We start from the raw sequence: 18,676 nt of genomic DNA, 5'->3' as shown, positions 1-18,676 counted from the left end.
GCATAGACAATTTTCTCTTACATATTGTAGATCCCATTACGAATTCTAAATACGTAATTTGAAACAATTCCGGTGAATAATGTAGCTAAAATCATCAAAATACCGAATATTCGGGAGGTACCGTTATATGGTGGCTATACGAAGACGTGGACCTACATGGCCCATTCACGAACTTAACCTGCCCACTGAAAAAATAAACATGTGTGCAAAATTTTAGCCTTCTATCTTAATTCGTTCAAAAGATAGCGTGATTAAAAACGGAATGACAAAGTTAATATACCATCCATAGTATGGTGGAGGGTATAAAAAACGTAAGTTCATACATGGCTGCTTTGTTGTACGAGTTTACAGAACTTCAACTGCATTTGAAGCTATGGGTTTTATGGGTGAACATAATTGTTTATAAAAATGTATGTCTGAAAGTTTTAACCACATGTTAAAACTTCTTAAAATATCATATTTTTTAAAAATATGTATGCTCTTCATGCATATGAAATATTTATATAATATACGATCTCAATTTTTGAATAAAACAGCATTTAGTTAAAAATAGTGTTTTATTGACAATTTTGCCATTTTGGTTAGAAAAAAATACATAGCGCTTTTTACGCTTTTTTAAGGAAAGTTTTTACGCCATTTACGCTTTTCTGGTTTTTAATTACGATTTTAGCTCTCAAATTGATTGACATCATTATAGGCATCTTTTTATGCGATTTTTTTTAGATTTTATACTTTTATACCAAGAGGGCATTCGGAATCGATCCAGTCGTTCTTGAGATATAAGCATTCTAGCTAACATCCCCTTAATTTGTATATATACATTGTATATATTTCGCTATGTATATCCGATATATTTACAATCGGCATCTACGTAATGGTCAAAATTGAGCTATTGGTCCATTTGTGATTTCGCCAAAATTAAAAAATATTCGCGGTTTAATGGAAAATTTGACTTTTATTTAACACAAATGTTATGGTCTATTTCACCCACTAAATATTACCGGATGACCATCAAAATTGGAAGGTTTCTGCCCAGCCCTAAGCTCTAGCCCCATGCTGGCGTTAATTAATTTTTGGCCCAATCAAACTTAGTGTTGTAGGGTATAGTGTTGTAGGGTATAAAAATCAGCAAAGTTCGGCCGGGCCGAAGGATCTTAAAAAATCTAAAAAAAATCCGTCGAAAAATACCACTTAAATTAAAACCGTTATATGGGGGCTATACAAAGACGTGGACCTGCATAATTTGTTGTCATATGCTGTAATACCGATTCCGAACTTCAAAAACGAAATTTGAAACAATTCCGTTGAGTAGTGTCGCTAATATCATCAAACTTGAAACAATTCCGGTGATTAATGTTGCTAATATCATCAAAAACCGTATAAAGGGTAGTACTGTTATATGGAGGATATACAATGTCGTGGACCTATATAGACAATTCTCTTCCAGGGAGTAAATTACTCAAAAGGAACTCCTTGTCCTATCTCCCAGGAGGTACTTACAAACTTACAAAGAACTCATTATGTGGATTTTCAGGCAATTCCATTGAAAAATGTGGCTTAAATGGTGAAAACATCGAATATAGGTGAGCACCGTTATATGGGGGATATACGATATCGTGGACCTATATAGACGAGTCTCTTTTAGATACAAAGTACTCAGAGAGAGTGAACTCCTTGGATGGATTTTCAGAGAATTCCATTGGACGGATACTCCATACTATGTATGGATGGAATACAAATAAAAGTAACTTTAATAGAGGATGAAAGATTCCCCCTCCACCATATTTTTGGAAATATTGAAAAAAAGTACCCATGCATTCATATACAGAACGAGATAAAAACAAGTAAGCAAAGGCTACAGTCGAGCGGGGCCGACCGTTGAATACCCTACAACACTATAATAAAAGATACAGTTTATATAGACGAGATACTCGAAAGAATTCCACAAGATATTGTGACAAATAATAAAAGAAAACCATCAGGTTTCATTCTCTAATTTTCTAATAATAGCAACTTAAACTAATTTGCTCATTTCCAATTCATTGGTAGATGTTGCACTTAAATGGTCTTCCAAGATCTGGAACCAATATTTCCCAAAGACCTATAATCTCTCAGAAGTGGCAAAAGATTAACATTTATTATTGGTTTTTGACTGAAACACATCTATATGAGATACAGACATTTGACTATATTCTTCAACGAAATCTGCGAAATAGTCAGAAGTGTGTCTTTCCTGTATTTGTGAATTCTCCAAAAAGTCACTGGAATGGACATTTTCGTATTGTGTCTATAAAAGTTGGCAAACTCCTTCACAAATTGAATATTTTTGGATGGCCATCCAAAACTGCTTGGCTCTTGCAATGTCCGGTAACCCCCATAATTACGACCTGCTGACAATTTTGCAGTTTTTTGGTCCATTTCAACCCCTAAATATATGGCGATCATCTCCAAAAAGAATAGGCTTTTATTCTGACCCTCATCTTATCTCCATGCAAAATTTCGTAAGGATCGGGCCATAAATGCGATCTGTATATGATATCCTGATATCCCAACTACTTAGTTTTGTTAGCTGTAGAAATATTACCAAATGTTTAATTCAAAATGAAAATATGCCAAAAATATGACAAAATTGAAAAATATGAGAAAATGTTACAAATCCAATATTTTCATCTTTAGAGAGATATTTTTATGCGATTTTTTTAGACGTTTTATGTTTCCTGCCAAGAGACCATTCTGAATTAATGAGAACTGTCGAAACCGTTCTCGACATTAAGAGATTTTTCAAGCATATCTTCTTTGATAAACATATATATCGCACATATTTTGCTATATATCCGATTTGTTGGATGTTAACATCAATGTAAATATCAGAAGTAACCTTGTCATGGCTTTGTGATTTCGCCGGGATTTAAAATATTCGCGGTTTAATGAAAAATTTTGAATTTTTTCAACAAAAAAGATATGGTCTATTTTACCCGCTAAATATTATCCGATGACCACCCAAATGGGTAGGCTTCTTGCCAGCCCTAAACTCTAGCTACATGCGAAGTTCCGCGTCGATTGGTCTATAATTGCGACCTATAGAGCAAGTGCAAAATCAGGAATTTTTTCAGTTTTTGGTCCATTTCAACCCCTAATTATTATGCGATCTTCACCAAAAGAAATAGGGTTCTATTCTGACCCTAGCCCCACCTCCATTTTAAATTTCGTGAAGATCGGACCATAATTGCGACCTGTAGAGTGATTACAAATTAACATGGACAGAAGGACAGACGGACGGACGGACATACATAGCTAGATCGACTCAGCTCGGCGAGATAGGAAGATCCATATATACTTTCCTATGTGGGAAATCAATATTTCGAGGTGTTACATAATTTTTGGCCCAATCAAACTTATAATACCCCCAACACATAGTGTTGTAGGGTATAAAAACTGCAATAAAGTCAAACGCCATAATTTTTACATATTTTTTTTTTATTTTTATTGAATTAAAGCCGGAACTCGGAAAAAGTATCAATTTTCAGAATAACTTTAGATTTATGGCCTTCATACGGCCAATGAAACCACCACACGCTGTCCGCATGTTACTCTGCGGGTTTTTGGCCCTTTCCCGGCGAAGCGTTCATTTGAGTTGATCGACACTTTGGTATTTTTTAGTGCCAACCTTGCTTTCCAAAATACTCCTAACACAATACTCCAACGGATTGGTATCCGGAGCCATTGTACGCTGGAAATGAAGCGAGGAACCTCATTTTGTAACCATTCGTGGGTGGCTCGTGCTGCGTGCGATGGTGCTGAGTCCTGTTTGAATGTCCAAGGTCTTCGGCCAAAATGTTTGCGTGCCCAATGCTTTAATACACCCTCCAGAATATTTTCGCGGTAATATTCGGCAATGCCGCGGTCGATTAATATGAGCGGAGAGCGACCATCGGCTGTTATGGCATGGCCAGCGCTAGAGTTCTGGTGGCCAAGCCGAATGGAATATTGCGATATGTTCAGCTCACGAGCCATTTTTGGCGACTGCGACGCGGGTTTCGATCAAGTCGTTTTCTTCCGTCCAGTTCCTTGACGTCGGGCTACGCTACCAGTATTACGGTAACGAGCGATGGTTCGAGACACAAAAGATTAATTCACATTTAAATGCTGAAGTGCTCTAACTATAGCCACTTGTGGGTTTCCAGCCAAATATAAGGAAAGCACACTATCACGCTTGTATTCCATCACGAATAACTTTTTTTCTGGAAAATTCTCACCAAAATGCTTTTGTACGCTTGAAAACAATATAATGAGCTGTCACTGGAATAATTTTAACAGCTGTCGAACGAGTGGCTTTGAAATGACTGCATTCCGAAGTTGGTTGCAGTTTTTTCATCTCACCCTGCATATTTTCGAAGATCTAATAATCCTGAAATTTCAAAAAATGCGGAACACAGAGAAAGCATATATCCCCTAAACGTCTATACATGCGTCTGCTCTTTTGAGCCTTGCTTTCATATTCTACTAAGTATGTCCTGCAACTTCTTTTTGTCGTTTCACAGTGTAATGAAACCAGTGGCTGATTTTTCGGACATTCCAGTTATTTTACATCCACAAAATTTTGTTCTTCCCCACAAATTGTCATATTTTTGAACTTATTCTTTCATTACAATTTAACAGTTTTATTAAATTAGCTACTTATTCTATCAAAAACTATGTGATCATTTTAAACGATCGAACATTATCATTTATCTTACTTCTATGAAAATTGTTGACTAATATCCTTTGGTTTTCTTGCTTATAACTGGGAACTAATAATATTTGGCAAGATCAATTTCTCCTCCCTCCTCTTCTTTCTTCTCGGCGGGGATTATTTTAACAACCGCCTGGAAGCCATTATGATGATCGGCCGTGTATTCAACAATGCGGATAGAACCATCGGCTTCCTTAATAATGTAGCTGCCTGAAGAGGGAAAAACAAATTTCAGTTCATATTCACTTTCAAATTTCCTAACAAATGTTCCCACTTACCTTTAACCTTATCCCCATCCCTCTCCTCCCAATGATTCTTGTCATCTCCGGACTTTTCATCCTTGACACCATATTCGAACTTGTATTTAGGTTGGGCATAGTAGTCGTGATGTATGTGATTCTTGTGTTCGTGATGATCCTCGAATGAGCTATGAGTTTCGGCTTGACGTTTTTCCTGTTGTTTGTCGTCCTCTTCCTCTTTCTTTTCCTCCTCCTTTTTCTTTTCCTTCTCCTTCATCATGGGCTTTTCAATGTGATCCTCTTCTTTATCGTCTTTCTGGCATTTCTTTTCATCCTTGTGTTTTTCATTGGATTCGGAATTTTTGGCAACCGCCGAGGACGAATAGCTGATGTTATCATAAACATCGTTTTTGTTTCTGCTACTTCTGTGGTAAAGTTTGCCCTGATAGCTGTATCGTTGTTGCGGATGATGATGTTGCTGATGATGCTGTTGTACAGGACCTGCCAATGCAATGCTGGCCAAGCCACAAATTGCAGCCAATGAAACAAAACTAAACGCTAGGAAATTCATGTTGTTGGCGGTGTGGTTGGTGTGGTTGACTTTTTCACTTTCGACTAGGCCAAAAAGGGCTGCTCTATCTCTCTCTCGCTTTCCCTGTGTTGCAATTGAATTTACTTCAAAAACTGATACTAATTTGTGGTTGCACCCGTTTATTTATAGTTAACAAAAACACGAAAGCTAATTAGTGTAAAAACTCACACGTACTCGGGTGGCAAGTTGCTGCTGCCCCAAAAAAAATTTCACTTATCTCTCTTGTTTCTTTTTTGTTGTTGTTGTTGTTGGGCCGCCATGCGTTTGCATTTCTCTAGCCTCGATTACAACATTGCCGGCAGTACACGATGATGGTGGTGTTGCCAGCAAGCGGTGGTATCCCCCGACAACAGCAGCAGAAACACATTTGAATTGGTGCAACAACAACAACACGTTTGTGCGAGTGACATAAGCCACCAATAATGTATGTATAGCGGGTGGGGTGGAGTTTGGTTTCGAACACCATGTTGGAAGATTTTTCAATGGAGGGAATTGTAGATATGTTTATATGGGGAAAAAACTTAAAGGGATTTCAGTTGAATCCGAAGGACGTTGAAAGTTTAGATGAATGTTTCGAATTAGAATTATACCAAATCTTCATTATGGTACTCGGTATGGTACGCATAAATATTTTCGGCTGAAAATGGATTGAAAAACGATTTTAAATAACAAGTTAAAAAGCAGTATGTTCGCCCGGGCCGAACTTTTAATACCCTCCACCACTTGGAACGAATTTGGAAATTTTCAAAAAATAAAATCCTTAAAAAATTTTGTTAAAATTTTAAAAATGCCGAATATAGCCGTTATATTGGGGTCTATAAGACGTGAACATACATAGATATTGTTTGTCATAAGCCATTACCATATTCAAATTCGAAACTTGAAATAAACGGTGAATAATGTAGCTAAAATCATCAAAATATCGTATATAAGAGGCTGCCGTTAAATTGGAGTTGTGCGAAGACCTGGACCAGCATGTACAATTTTCTGTCACAGGCTGTAGCATCCATTACGAACTTCGAATACCACATCTCAAACAATTTCGGTGGGTATTGTACCTAAAATCGTCAAAATACCGAATATAGGGAGGTAGTGATATATGGGGCCTATACGAAGACCTGGACCCGCACAGACAATTTTCTGTCACAGACTGTAGTTCCCATAATGAACTTCAAATACCAATTTTGAAATAATTCCGGTGAATAATGTCGCTAAAATCATCAAAATACCGGATATAGGGACGTACCGTTATATGGGGGCTATACGAAGACGTGGACCTGCACAGACAATTTTCTGTCTTAGGGTGTAGTATCCATTTTGGACTTCAAGTACCAAATTTGAAACAATTCCCGTGAATAATGTCGCTAAAATCATTAAAATACCGAATATCGGGAGGAACCATTATATGGGGGCTATACGAAGACATGGACTTGCACAGACAGTTTTCTATCTTAGACTGTAGTATTCGTTACGAACTTCAAATGCAAAATTTGGAACGATTCCTTTAAATAATGTCGCTAAAATCATCAAAATACTGAATATCGGGGGTACCGTTATATGGGGGCTACATGAAAACGTGGACCTACATTGCTCATTTTTTGACTTAATATGTAGTGTCCATTACGAATTTCAAATACCAAATTTGAAACGATTCCGGTAAATAATGTCGCTAAAATCATCAAAATACCGAATATCGGGGGGTACCGTTATATGGGGGCTTTACGAAGACGTGGACCTGCACAGATATTTTTCTGTCTTAGGCTGTAGTATCCATTACGAACTTCAAATGCCAAATTTGAAACAATTCCGGTGAATAATGTAGCTAAAATCATCAAAATACCGAATATCGGGAGGTACCGTTATATGGGGGCTATGTGATAACTTGGACCTACATGGCCCATTTACGAACTTAACCTGCCTACTGGCAAAATATACATGTGTGCAAAATTTTAGCCTTCTATCTCAATTCATTCGAAATATAGCGTGATTACAACAGACAGACGGACAGACAGACAGACGGACATCGTTAAATCGACTTACAATTTTATGCTGATTATGAATATATATACTTTATGGGGTCTACGACGAATATTTAAGGATGTTACAAACGGAATGACAAAGTTAATATACCCTCCTTTCCAAGGTGGAGGGTATAAAAATATTGACAATTTTGACCCTTTGTGGGGGAGATACCAGAAGGGGTGGGCTCATATCTATCATCTTCACACCAAATCTTGTGCTAATAGAAATATTGAGAAGTGTGAGATTTAAAGAGAAGCGGATGCTTACTTCGTTTTCGTTATACAAAAATTTTACCCTCTTCTGTGGGAGGTTCCAAAAGTAATGGACCGATACATTTCATCTTCAAACCAAGTCTTGTGTTAGTAGAAATATTGGAATGTGTGAAATTGAATAGTATATAATGCTTATTTCGCAAATTACCAGATATATAATTATGTAAATTTGACCCTTTAGAGGTAGAGGTACTAGAATGAGTGGAGCGATATATCCCATCTTCACACCTCATTGGGTGTTGATATAAATATTGGGATGGGTGAAATTTGAAGAGAATCGAATGCTTATTTCGCATTTTATGATCTTCAGAGTTATTCAAATTTTTGACCCTTTTGTGGAGGAGGCACCAGAAGGAGTGAACCGACATATTGCATATTTACATCTGTGTAGATAGAAATATTGGGATGGGGGATGGGATATATAATTATTCAAAATATTGACCCTTTGTGGAGGATTTACCAGAAGAAGTTGACAGTCTTGTGTTAGCAGAATAATTAGGAGGTGTGCGATACTTGAGGAGAATCAGATGCTTATTTCATATCTTATAAGAGTAATAATTATTCAAAAGGTTGACCCTTTGTGTGGGATGTATATGATGGTGTGGGTCGCTATTTTCCATTTTTCACAGCTGCAATTGCACTGACTGAGATAAGTCAAACTGACAACAAAGTCAAACGCCATAATTTTTACATTTGCATACCCTACACCACAAGGTGGTCAGGGTATTATGTTTTTGTGCATTTGTTTGTAACAGGCAAAAGGAAATGAGATAGACCCATAGTTCCTTTTTATGATTTGCATGGAATCACATTCTGAGTCGATTTATGCATGTTCGTCCGTCTCTCTGTCCGTCTATCCATGTATTTTTGTAAACAAAGTGCAGTTCGCATTTATTAGGCATTTATTATATTAGGCCTGAAAATAATCAAAATCGTTTCAGATATAGCTATAGCTCCCATATATATTGCTCATCCAATTTGTTATTTGTGTCCTCCGCAGCCGTAATATGCACTCTGTAACAACAATATTTGGGGAAATATATCAAATACAGCTCAGAAATACATTTGCTAAATTTTATCGAGATCGGTTCAAATTTGGATATAGCTCCCATATATACCTTCGTCCGATTTATCTTTTATTGTGTAGATCGGTTCAGATATAGCTTTAGCTCCCATATATACTGTTCATCCGATTTGTTATATTTGTTACCCACAGCTGTAAGATGCACTCCGTAACAACGATATTCTGGAAAATATATCAAACACAGCTCAGAAATATCTTTGCCAAATTTTATCGAGATCGGTTCAGATTTGGATATAGCTCCCATATATATCTTTATCTGATTTCAAATTAATTGTGCACCAAATGGGCAATACAATTCCGAATTTAAAAGATACAAATGCTTCGGCATATTTAGTCCTTTGAACTTATTATAATTATAATCATAGCGTGTATGATTGAATTCTCCCATAAAAACTTATTAATTGTTATGCGGAGCTCTACTAAATTAGCAAAGTGGTGTAGAGTATCCGGTCCGGCCGACTTTAAGACTTTCTTTACTGTTTTTTTTAAATTTTATTGAATAAAAACAAAAAATATTGGAAAAATCGGAAATAGCATCAAATTTTAGAATAAAATTAGGTGTGTTTGAATTGGTCACATTTGGCACGAATTATGGTCTTAAAACGGCCAATGAAACCGTCACACGCTGCACGAATGTTGCTCTACGGTATTTTGGCCCATTCCCGGCGAAGCGCTTGCTTGAGATGATCGGCACTTTGGTATTTTTTAGTGCCAACCTTGCTTTCCAAAATACTCCAGACACAATAGTACAACGGATTGGTATTCGGAGATTTAAGTGGCCATTGTGCGCTGAAAATGAAGCGAGGAATCTCAATTTGTAACCATTCATGGGTGGCGCGTGCTGAGTCCTGTTGGAATGTCCAAGGTCTGAGGCCAAAATTTTTGCGTGTCAAAGGCTTTAATACACCCTCCATAATATTTTCGCAATAATATTCGGCATTTATTCCGATGCCACAGTCTATTAATACGAGCGGAGAGCGACCATCGGCTGCAATGGCGGCCCACACCATAACCATGGCCGGCGCTTGAGTTCTGGTGGCCAACCGAGGGTGCACATTTTCAGTCTACCTCGTTGGCAGGTAAACACGATCATTTTGTTTGTTTACAAACTGCTGGACAACGAATGTTTTTTTGCATCGGAGAAAACCAAATTCGGCAGTTTACCACTTTCGGCCAAGCGAAGCAACTCTTTAGCTCTTTAGAGTCTATTTTCTTTCAGTTGCGGTATATGTTCTTACGCTTTTTGGAATTTCAATGGCTTTACCCCGAGCTTATTTTTCAATATTTGCCGAATAGAATATTGCGATATGTTCAGCTCACGAGCAATTTTTTGGCCACTGCGACGCGGATTTCGATCAAGTCGCTTTTTTACTTTTCGAACCATTTCTGCTGATGTTGCTGTTTTCTTCCGTCCACTTTCTTGACGTCGAGCTACGGTACCAGCATCACGGTAATGATCTATGGCACGAAACACAAAAGATTTATTCACATTTAAATGCTGGAGTGCTCTAACGTTAGCCACTTGTGGTTTTCCAGCCAAATATAAAGAAATCACACTATTACGCTTGAATTCCATAACGAATAACTTTTTTTTCTGGGAAAGGCTCACCAAAATGCTTTTGTACGCTTGTAAACAATAGATTGAGCTGTCACTGGAATAATTTTAACAGCTGTCGGACGAGTGGCTTAGAAATGACAGCAGTCTAAAGTTGGATGCAGTTTGTATTTCATCTCATCCTGTATAGGTCCATGTTTGGGTTTGATAATTTTAGCGACATTATTCCCCGGAATTGTATCAAGTTTTGCACTTTCATTTCGTAATGGGTGACATACAGGCATGTCACAGAATGTAAAATCGTTCAAGAGTGAAAACGAAAACGGTTTTAGCTTCTCTAAAAAACGGAAAACGCAAAAATTTTGCGTTTTGATATCACTTTCAAAAAGCAGGGTGAAATTGAAATGTTTAGTGATTTTAACGTAAAAAATAAACAGAAGACACATACATTTAACAGAAAATATTGTATTAACCAAATTCTCTTAGAATGAGCATGTTTTTGGAATTTATTTTACAAAAAATCTATTATTTTTCTAATCCATGAATTCGGAAGGTTTAACCATTCTAACGTGAGTTCCGTCAATGCATCCTACAATTCCTGGAATTTCATAATTTTCAAAAAAGTACAATTTCGACTTTCTTTTTTCTTCGGAAGACATTCTTAATTTGATCCAATGTGGACAAATTTCAGCTTCAATTGCATTAATAACTCTCCACTAGAAACTGTAATTCTCCCAAGGCTTAGCTCCACATCTCTACCTATAACTCCTTGAAATGCACCCGTAGCCAAAAACCTAAGCGTTGTTGCAAGCTGGATAATAGGAACGTTTGATTGGAACGTTTGAGGTGGGGAGAAATTTTGTCCAAAACTAAAACAAAAGCTTCTTTATTTAGCCGATAATAAGTTATAAATCTGTAGAAATAAATTATTATTAAGATAAATTTGAAAATAACTCATTGCTGGTGGATCCTTACTCTGCATTTGAGTGAGATAAAGGATCTGATGCGTTCCTTAATGTCCGGCGACGAATTTTTTCAGTAAACCGCTGATTTATTTCTTCATCCATTACAACAAGTATTGAAGCCCCTGGCATTTTTACTTTTGGTGTTTATATTATAAAAAACAATTTAAACTCCTTTTTTAATTGTAAATAATTTGTTTACGACTTTTTTTTTTCATGGAGTTACCATATTTTTATTTCAAAAATGTGAAATGATTTTTTTTCCGGATTAGTCAAAACGTACGAGTGCTGAAGAAGCAAAAGCAAATCGTAACGATTTGGAAAGGGTGAAATGAATCGATTTCGTAAAACTTCTGTGACATGCCTGATAGAATAGCTCCCCCCTTATATCGCTACATCCCTATATTCGGTTTATCGAAAAATAAATAATTTTAAATCTGCCAAGTCTATAATTTACCACGCATTGAGCTCCGCTTTATATTTTCTCCAATTCCCGTTTTATTTTTTTTAACAATCAAACAATGTTGATTTCCATTTCAAAATGTTCTTAATGTATTTATCCAGCTATTTTCAGAAAATATGTATTGGTGAACAGTAGATTCAACACATAACAAAAATATCCATAGCCGCAAATCCTAATAACAAATCCATCAGAAATTCGTCATCGGTAAATTAATGCAATTTAACTTTGGCATAACTGGTGGCATGACCATAACCATGTCCATGGCCATAGCCATGACCGTAACCATGTCCTCCATAAGCACCTGCATGATTGGCCTGACCCAACTTCTTGACCACAGCATTGAAACCATGATGACCATCGGCATGATAATCCACCACACGAGTAGTGCCATCGGCTTCCTTTAGGGAGTAGCTACCTAGAAATTATGAATATTGAAAATAAGAAAAATTATATCTGCCATATTAACTATTCGATATGTTACCTTGTACATTATCACCATCCCGATGTTCCCATTGATTCTTCATATCGCCAGTCTTAGAGTCCTGTACACCATATTCAAATTGGTATTGGGGATACGAATGATAATCTTGATGATCCCATCCACCATGGCCATAACCAGCAGCACCACCATGGCCATATCCAGAACCACCATGACCATAGCCAGCACTACTATGGCTATAAGAAACTCCACCATGGCCGCCATAACCGGCACCACCATGTCCAGACCAACCATGGCCATGATAACTATCACCATGATTGACTACTGAGCTATAACCACTTGCTCCGCCATGATGCAAGCTTCCAGCAGCAGCCAAACCGGACAAGGCCAAAAAGGATCCAACACTCAAGAATTTCATGTTGCTATGCTATTTTTTTTTGATTGAGATATAATTATAGAACTGATATCGATTTGTAGTTTATCTTGGCTATTTATACTAAATTGTTAATACTCTATATTACCTTTGGCTGACCTTTGTTACGATTATTTTGTTTTCGTTGCTGCTAATTAAATATGTCATGTTTTCATTTTCGTTTACCCATACTTTGTAATTTACCTTTCAAAATTGTATATGAGAATTAATGTATTATGAATGAATACCATTAATGAGTAATTTTTCGTAGGACAAAAAATTCCACATTCCAAAACAATTGCCCTGAACTTCCAAGACATATGTCTGCAAGTTAGTATTTTAGCTGCAAATAAAATTACTAGTTATTAGATAAAGAAATCATTCGTTTTGGAAAATGTGCCTTGGACCTTTGAAGCACCGGACCGACCTTTTAATACCCTACGCTATTTGGAGGGAACTTGCAAAATGTTAAAAAAAAATCTATAGAAAAAAATGCCTCCATAATTACACTGTGCAACACAAAAATAATTACGGTTGAAATCAGGCAGTTCATTAAAGTATAGACAAAAATAGAAGACATGTGTATCGGCGCTTTTAAAGTTTACATCACAAAGTAAATAAAATAGAGGGGGTATGGCTCTCGCTTCGTCCACACTTTTGGTAATTTTCGAATTAAGATTCCTTGGCATCCATTCATTATACCCTGCACCACATGTGGTATTTGTTATATTTTTGTGCATTTATTCGTAGCAGGGGGGAAGAAGCGAGATAGAACCATAGTTACTTTTGAGGATCTTCATAGAATCACTTTCTGAGTCGATTTATGCATGTCAGTCCGTTTGTCCGTCCATGTATTTTTGTGAACAAAATGCAGGTCGCAATTTTTATCCGATCAAGATGAAATTTCCCAAACAATATTTTTTTGGACCAAGGTCGAACCCAAATGAAATTGGTGATAATCGGATCAGATTTACATATAGCTCCCATATATCTTCAACCAATTTCGGGTTAATTCCACACCAAATGTCCAATATAAGTCCAATTTACCTGAATTTTGGCCCATCCGACCGAATTTATAGATATAGTTATAGCTCACATATGTATTTTTCATCCGATTTGGTGTTTAAGTCCCTCACATTCGTATTCTACATTTGAAAAGAATGATATTTAGTGCCAGATAACTTATAGAGCTCGGAAATAACTTTGACAAATTTTGTCGAGATCGGCTAAGATTTGGATACAGCTTCTAAATATCCTTAATCCGATTTCAGGTTTATTCTGCAAATAGTGGCTAATATCAGCCAAATGGAGTTAATTTTGGGACTTACGTTCCCATTTTGTGGAACTCGGCTCCGATATATATATTTTTATACCCTTCACCATACATAGTATGGAGGGTATATTAAGTTCGTCATTCCGTTTGTAACTCATCGAAATAATCCTATTAGACCCAACAAAGTATATATATTCTTGATCAGCGTAAAATTCTAAGACGATTTAGCCTGTCCATCCGTCTGGCCGTCTGTTGTAATCACGCTACAGTCTAAACGAATTAAGATAGGAAGCTAAAATTTTGCACAGATCTCTCTTTTGTCTGCAGGCAGGTCAAGTTCGAAGATGGGCTATTATCTAGAAGATCTGGAGAATTATCTATATAGGTCCACAATATCGTATAGCCCCCATATAACGGTATCCCACGGTATTCGGCATTTTGATGATTTTAGCCACATTTGTCAATGGAATTGTCTGAAATTCCACAAAAGGAGTCCCTTGTGAGCATTTTACCCCCTCAAAAAGAATTGTTTATATAGGTCCACGATATCGTATATCCCCCATATAACTGTACCCCCCATATTCGGCATTTTGATGATTTTAGCCACATTTTTCAAGGGAATTGTCTGAAATTCCACATAAGGAGTAACTTGTGGGCATTTTACCCCCTCAAAAAGAATTGTCTATACATGTCCACGATATGGTATATCCTCCATAAAACGGTACCCCCCCGATATTCGGTATTTTGATCATTTTACCCACACTTTTCATCGGAATTGTCTGAAAATCCACACAAGTAGTTTCTTGCGAGTACTTTACGCCCTGAGAGAGAATTGTCTATACAGATCCACGATATCGTACATCCCCCATATAACGGTTCCCCCGATATTCGATATTTTGATGATTTTACCCAAGGCAAAGGTTGATGGGTGGTATAAGCTACTTCAAATAAATTATTTTGTTACGGGAGCTCTACAAAAAATGCATAGTGGTGTAGGGTGTCATATAGTCGGGTGGGGCCGAGACTTTTGATCTTTCCTTACTGGTTTTTGATGTTTAGTTTCTTCGGCAATATTACAGATAAAAATACGTGGATTATTTTGGAGTGGGTTTTTTTGGTCCTTGTTTCAAAATATGGTTGAAAACTCCCTTTAAACGTTGTCGTACCCTCTCTACAAGTTTGTTTGTCATCAGATTCTACTATAGAAAATATCCGCTGATTTCAGATATTAATAGGATCTAGACTATATTTTTCAATCGATTTGACTGAAAATTAGTTTCTTTGTGGAAAAAACCTTCCGGCATAAGATGTTTAATGAAATATAATGTAAAGGGCTCCAATATTAACAAATTTGCATACCCTCAGACACATGGCAACAGGGGGTATATATCATTTGCTTAGACCAAAATGTGCCTCATCGAAATTTGGACCAAATCCGTTTCAGGACATTTGGAGTCGATCTAGGGTGGGGTGTCCGATTTGATCTAAACTTGTTAAAAAGTCATATTATTATCAAGCTATTATTATCTCTGAATTCGAGATGGGCTATATCGGTCCACCATAGAAGGTCTACATTTTCAAAGAAAAGAATTTACCTCATAAAAAGACAAACGACCATTCGATTTTGCGTAAACTTTGCAAATCGTAATATTTTTATTAGTTCTAGGTTAGGTTTGAAAATGGATAATATCGGCCTCCTCCACAGATGCTAAAAATTTGGAATAATTATAATCCTTATAAATTGTGAGTATTAGTGTATTTCTACCAACGCCAGATCTGGTGTTAAGATGGAATATATCGGAATATTCCTTCTGGTACCTCCCCACAAAGGGTTACATTTGGAATAATTATAAGTCGTATAAAATGTGAAATAAGAGCTCGATTGTCTTCAGATTCAACCCATTCCAATATTTTTATTAACGCATGAACTGGTGTAAAGATAAGATATATCGGTCTACTCCATCTGGTACCTCACCCACAACGGGTCAACATTTTGGATAATTTTATCTCTCATAAAATGCGAAATTAGCATCAGAGTGTCGTCAAATAGCGCACATCCCAATATTTCTACCAACATCAGATCTGGAATATATCGGGTAATTCCTTCTAGTACCTCGTCCACGGAGTTCAAAATTAGGAATAATTATATCTCTCACGGCAGGTGAAATATGCAAGAGATTCTCTTAAAATTTCATGTATCCCAATATTTTTACTAACGATGTTTCGGTGTGGAAATGATAGATGTCGGCCTACCCATTTTGATACCTCTCCCGCATTGGCTATATATCTCAATATGTGCGAAATGCCAGATTATTTCCAAGAAGGTTATTGGTGTGTCTCAATCTCTCTCTCTTTCTCTCTCTTTCTCTCTTGGTTTCAGGATAAAACATCCGTTTGCAGTGCATAAGGGGCCTATGGCGGCTGAAGCAAATGTTTGCTAGGACACACAACCCTATTCTCCCTCTTCCCTTTATCAAACCCACTAAAATCTTAAGATGCCCATACATGTTAGTTACAAGAAGTTGTGGACCTCTATAGATAATTATATGCAAGGCATCATACTACTACCCATGCCACAAACTGCATTCTCATATTAAACATTGAAAGGTGAATTGCAAAAAAAAAAACTGGACAAACAAAACAAAAACATGACATATTTAATTAGTAATAACAGAAAAAAGAATAATAACAGAGGTCAGTTTAAGGTACTCCGGTGCATTAATATTTCAGTATAAATAGCCAAGACAAGGCAAAACATGTTATCAGTTCCAAAATTATTTAAAATAAATAGTTACACCTAAATTTTTAGTTCTAAAAATCAATATGAAATTCTTGAGCGTTGGATCCTTTTTGGCATTGTCTGGTTTGGCAGCTGCTGGAAGTTTGCATCATGGCGGTACAAGCAGTTATAGCACAGTAGTTAATCATGGTGATAGTTATCATGGTCATGGCTTGTCGGGACATGGGGGTGCCGGTTATGGCGGCCATGGTGGAGTTTCTTATAGCCATATTAGTGCAGGCTATGGTCATGGTGGTGCTGGATATGGTCATGGTGGTGCTGCTGGTTATGGCCATGGTGGTTGGGATCATCAAGATTATCATTCGTATCCCCAATATCAATTTGAATATGGTGTGCAGGACTCTAAGACTGGCGATAGCAAGAGTCAATGGGAACATCGGGATGGTGACAATGTACAAGGTAAGATATACAATATTTAATATGGCAGATTTATTTTTTTCCTATTTGAAATATTTTTAATTTTTAGGTAGCTACACTTTGAAGGAAGCCGATGGCACCACTCGTGTAGTGGATTATCATGCCGATGGTCATCATGGTTTCAATGCTGTGGTCAAGAAGTTGGGTCAGGCCAATCATGCTGGAAGCTATCACGGCCATGGTGCATATGGTGGACATGGTTACGGACATGGCTATGGCCATGGTTATGGTCATGCCACCAGCTATGCCAAAGTCAATTTGCATTAATTGAATGATATTATATTTTAGACGGAAATCGATTCAGTTCAAATGTTATGACCCCAACAAAATTATTTCAGCGAAATAAATAAAATAAATAAAAAATATAATATAAAATACCACTATTAAAAAATTTTCAACATTAATATTATTTTTCTTTAATATCAATGTCGCTAATTTCTATAAAAAAGTACCATAGGATATATGGAATGAGACCAATTCAAAAATTTCTGCATTTTGATACCCTCCCTTTTATAACATCCGCAAATATTCGTCACGATACAGCCCACATTATTTGACGTAGAGCTTCAAAATTTGGCAGAAAAATTTGTATTGTGTCTAGGATGATTGGTATTGAAAATAAGATATGTCGGTCCAAGTTTTGGTATAGCCCCTATATAACGGTACCTCCCGATGTTCGGTATTTTCACGATTTTTGTCATATTTTTTACAGACTTGTCTAAAAATTGGTATTTATAGGCTATAATGGGTTCTAGCTCTGGTGGCGAGACATTGTACGTATAGGTCCAAAATTTTGTATAGTCCCCATATAACAGTACCTCCCGAAATTTGGTATTTTGATGATTTTTGCCACATTTTTGCACGGATTTGTCTAAAAATTGGTATTTGTAGTTCAGAGTGGGGTCTAGCTCCCTTGGCAGAAACTTTGAATATTTAGGTCCACGTTTTTCCAAAGCGCACATATAACGATAACCATCAATGTTCGGTATTTTTATAATCCTAGTCGCATTTACACACGAAATTGTTTTAAAATGGAATTTAAGAAGATTTGATATGTGACAATCCTGGAAGTATAAAATGGAGGTTCCTTGTCGGTCCGTACGTCTGTCTTTTGGAATCACAATAGACTCCACATTTTTTATTTTAGAGCTTCGCACAAAGATTTATATTATATCCCTCCAGATTCTCGTATTTTCAATGTTTCTGCCACAATTTCCAATCAAGTCAGCTGAAACTTTACACTTGAGGTTCTTGGCAAGTCTGTCTCTCCCTGCAAAAAATATTTGCTACAGGTCCACTAACTGTAACAGCCCCCATTTCCCGATTTTCGATATTTTCAAGATTTCTGCCACAATTTCCAACTAAATTAGCTGAAACTCGGTAGGTCATTTCTCTCCTTGCTAAAAAATATTCG

The 18,676-nt window shown here is 36.8% G+C and overlaps 3 protein-coding genes across 3 annotated transcripts; 1 reads left to right on the top strand and 2 right to left on the bottom strand.

Annotated features, from left to right (window-relative positions):
* Positions 1 to 4,790: 4,790 nt before the first annotated feature.
* LOC101892337 (myb-like protein X) lies at positions 4,791 to 5,641 on the bottom strand. Its single transcript, XM_005184918.2, has 2 exons — positions 5,011 to 5,641; positions 4,791 to 4,942 (listed from the first exon to the last, which is right to left on the bottom strand). Exons 1-2 carry the CDS (start codon positions 5,540 to 5,542, stop codon positions 4,791 to 4,793), a joined length of 684 nt encoding a protein of 227 aa, XP_005184975.2. The 5' UTR covers positions 5,543 to 5,641.
* Positions 5,642 to 11,959: 6,318 nt separating this feature from the next.
* LOC101892504 (adult-specific cuticular protein ACP-20-like) lies at positions 11,960 to 12,793 on the bottom strand. The gene is made up of 2 exons (XM_005184919.3): positions 12,403 to 12,793; positions 11,960 to 12,336 (listed from the first exon to the last, which is right to left on the bottom strand). Exons 1-2 carry the CDS (start codon positions 12,776 to 12,778, stop codon positions 12,131 to 12,133), a joined length of 582 nt encoding a protein of 193 aa, XP_005184976.1. The 5' UTR covers positions 12,779 to 12,793; the 3' UTR covers positions 11,960 to 12,130.
* A 4,178-nt stretch (positions 12,794 to 16,971) lies between these two features.
* LOC101892680 (cuticle protein 19-like) lies at positions 16,972 to 17,529 on the top strand. Its single transcript, XM_059129216.1, has 3 exons — positions 16,972 to 17,026; positions 17,137 to 17,244; positions 17,312 to 17,529. Exons 1-3 carry the CDS (start codon positions 16,972 to 16,974, stop codon positions 17,527 to 17,529), a joined length of 381 nt encoding a protein of 126 aa, XP_058985199.1.
* The last annotated feature ends 1,147 nt before the right edge of the window (positions 17,530 to 18,676 follow it).

Source organism: Musca domestica, unplaced genomic scaffold (assembly GCF_030504385.1).
Source record: "Musca domestica strain aabys unplaced genomic scaffold, Musca_domestica.polishedcontigs.V.1.1 6, whole genome shotgun sequence".
Lineage (NCBI taxonomy): Eukaryota > Metazoa > Arthropoda > Insecta > Diptera > Muscidae > Musca > Musca domestica.
Note: the sequence above shows the minus strand (reverse complement) of the source record. Positions and strands in the feature narration are given on the sequence as shown.

What these genes read in the sequence shown, in the direction of transcription:
- LOC101892680 (XM_059129216.1), top strand. Translation starts at nt 16,972, where the DNA reads ATGGTGATAGTTATCATGGTCATGGCTTGTCGGGACATGGGGGTGCCG. An exon ending in CATGGGGGTGCCGGTTATGG is followed by an intron (nt 17,027 to 17,136) that starts CGGCCATGGTGG and finishes GTTGGGATCATC; the next exon opens with AAGATTATCATTCGTATCCC. An exon ending in GGATGGTGACAATGTACAAG is followed by an intron (nt 17,245 to 17,311) that starts GTAAGATATACA and finishes TTTAATTTTTAG; the next exon opens with GTAGCTACACTTTGAAGGAA.
- LOC101892504 (XM_005184919.3), bottom strand. Translation starts at nt 12,778, where the DNA reads ATGAAATTCTTGAGTGTTGGATCCTTTTTGGCCTTGTCCGGTTTGGCT. An exon ending in GGATGGTGATAATGTACAAG is followed by an intron (nt 12,337 to 12,402) that starts GTAACATATCGA and finishes CATAATTTCTAG; the next exon opens with GTAGCTACTCCCTAAAGGAA.
- LOC101892337 (XM_005184918.2), bottom strand. Translation starts at nt 5,542, where the DNA reads ATGAATTTCCTAGCGTTTAGTTTTGTTTCATTGGCTGCAATTTGTGGC. An exon ending in GGATGGGGATAAGGTTAAAG is followed by an intron (nt 4,943 to 5,010) that starts GTAAGTGGGAAC and finishes TTCCCTCTTCAG; the next exon opens with GCAGCTACATTATTAAGGAA.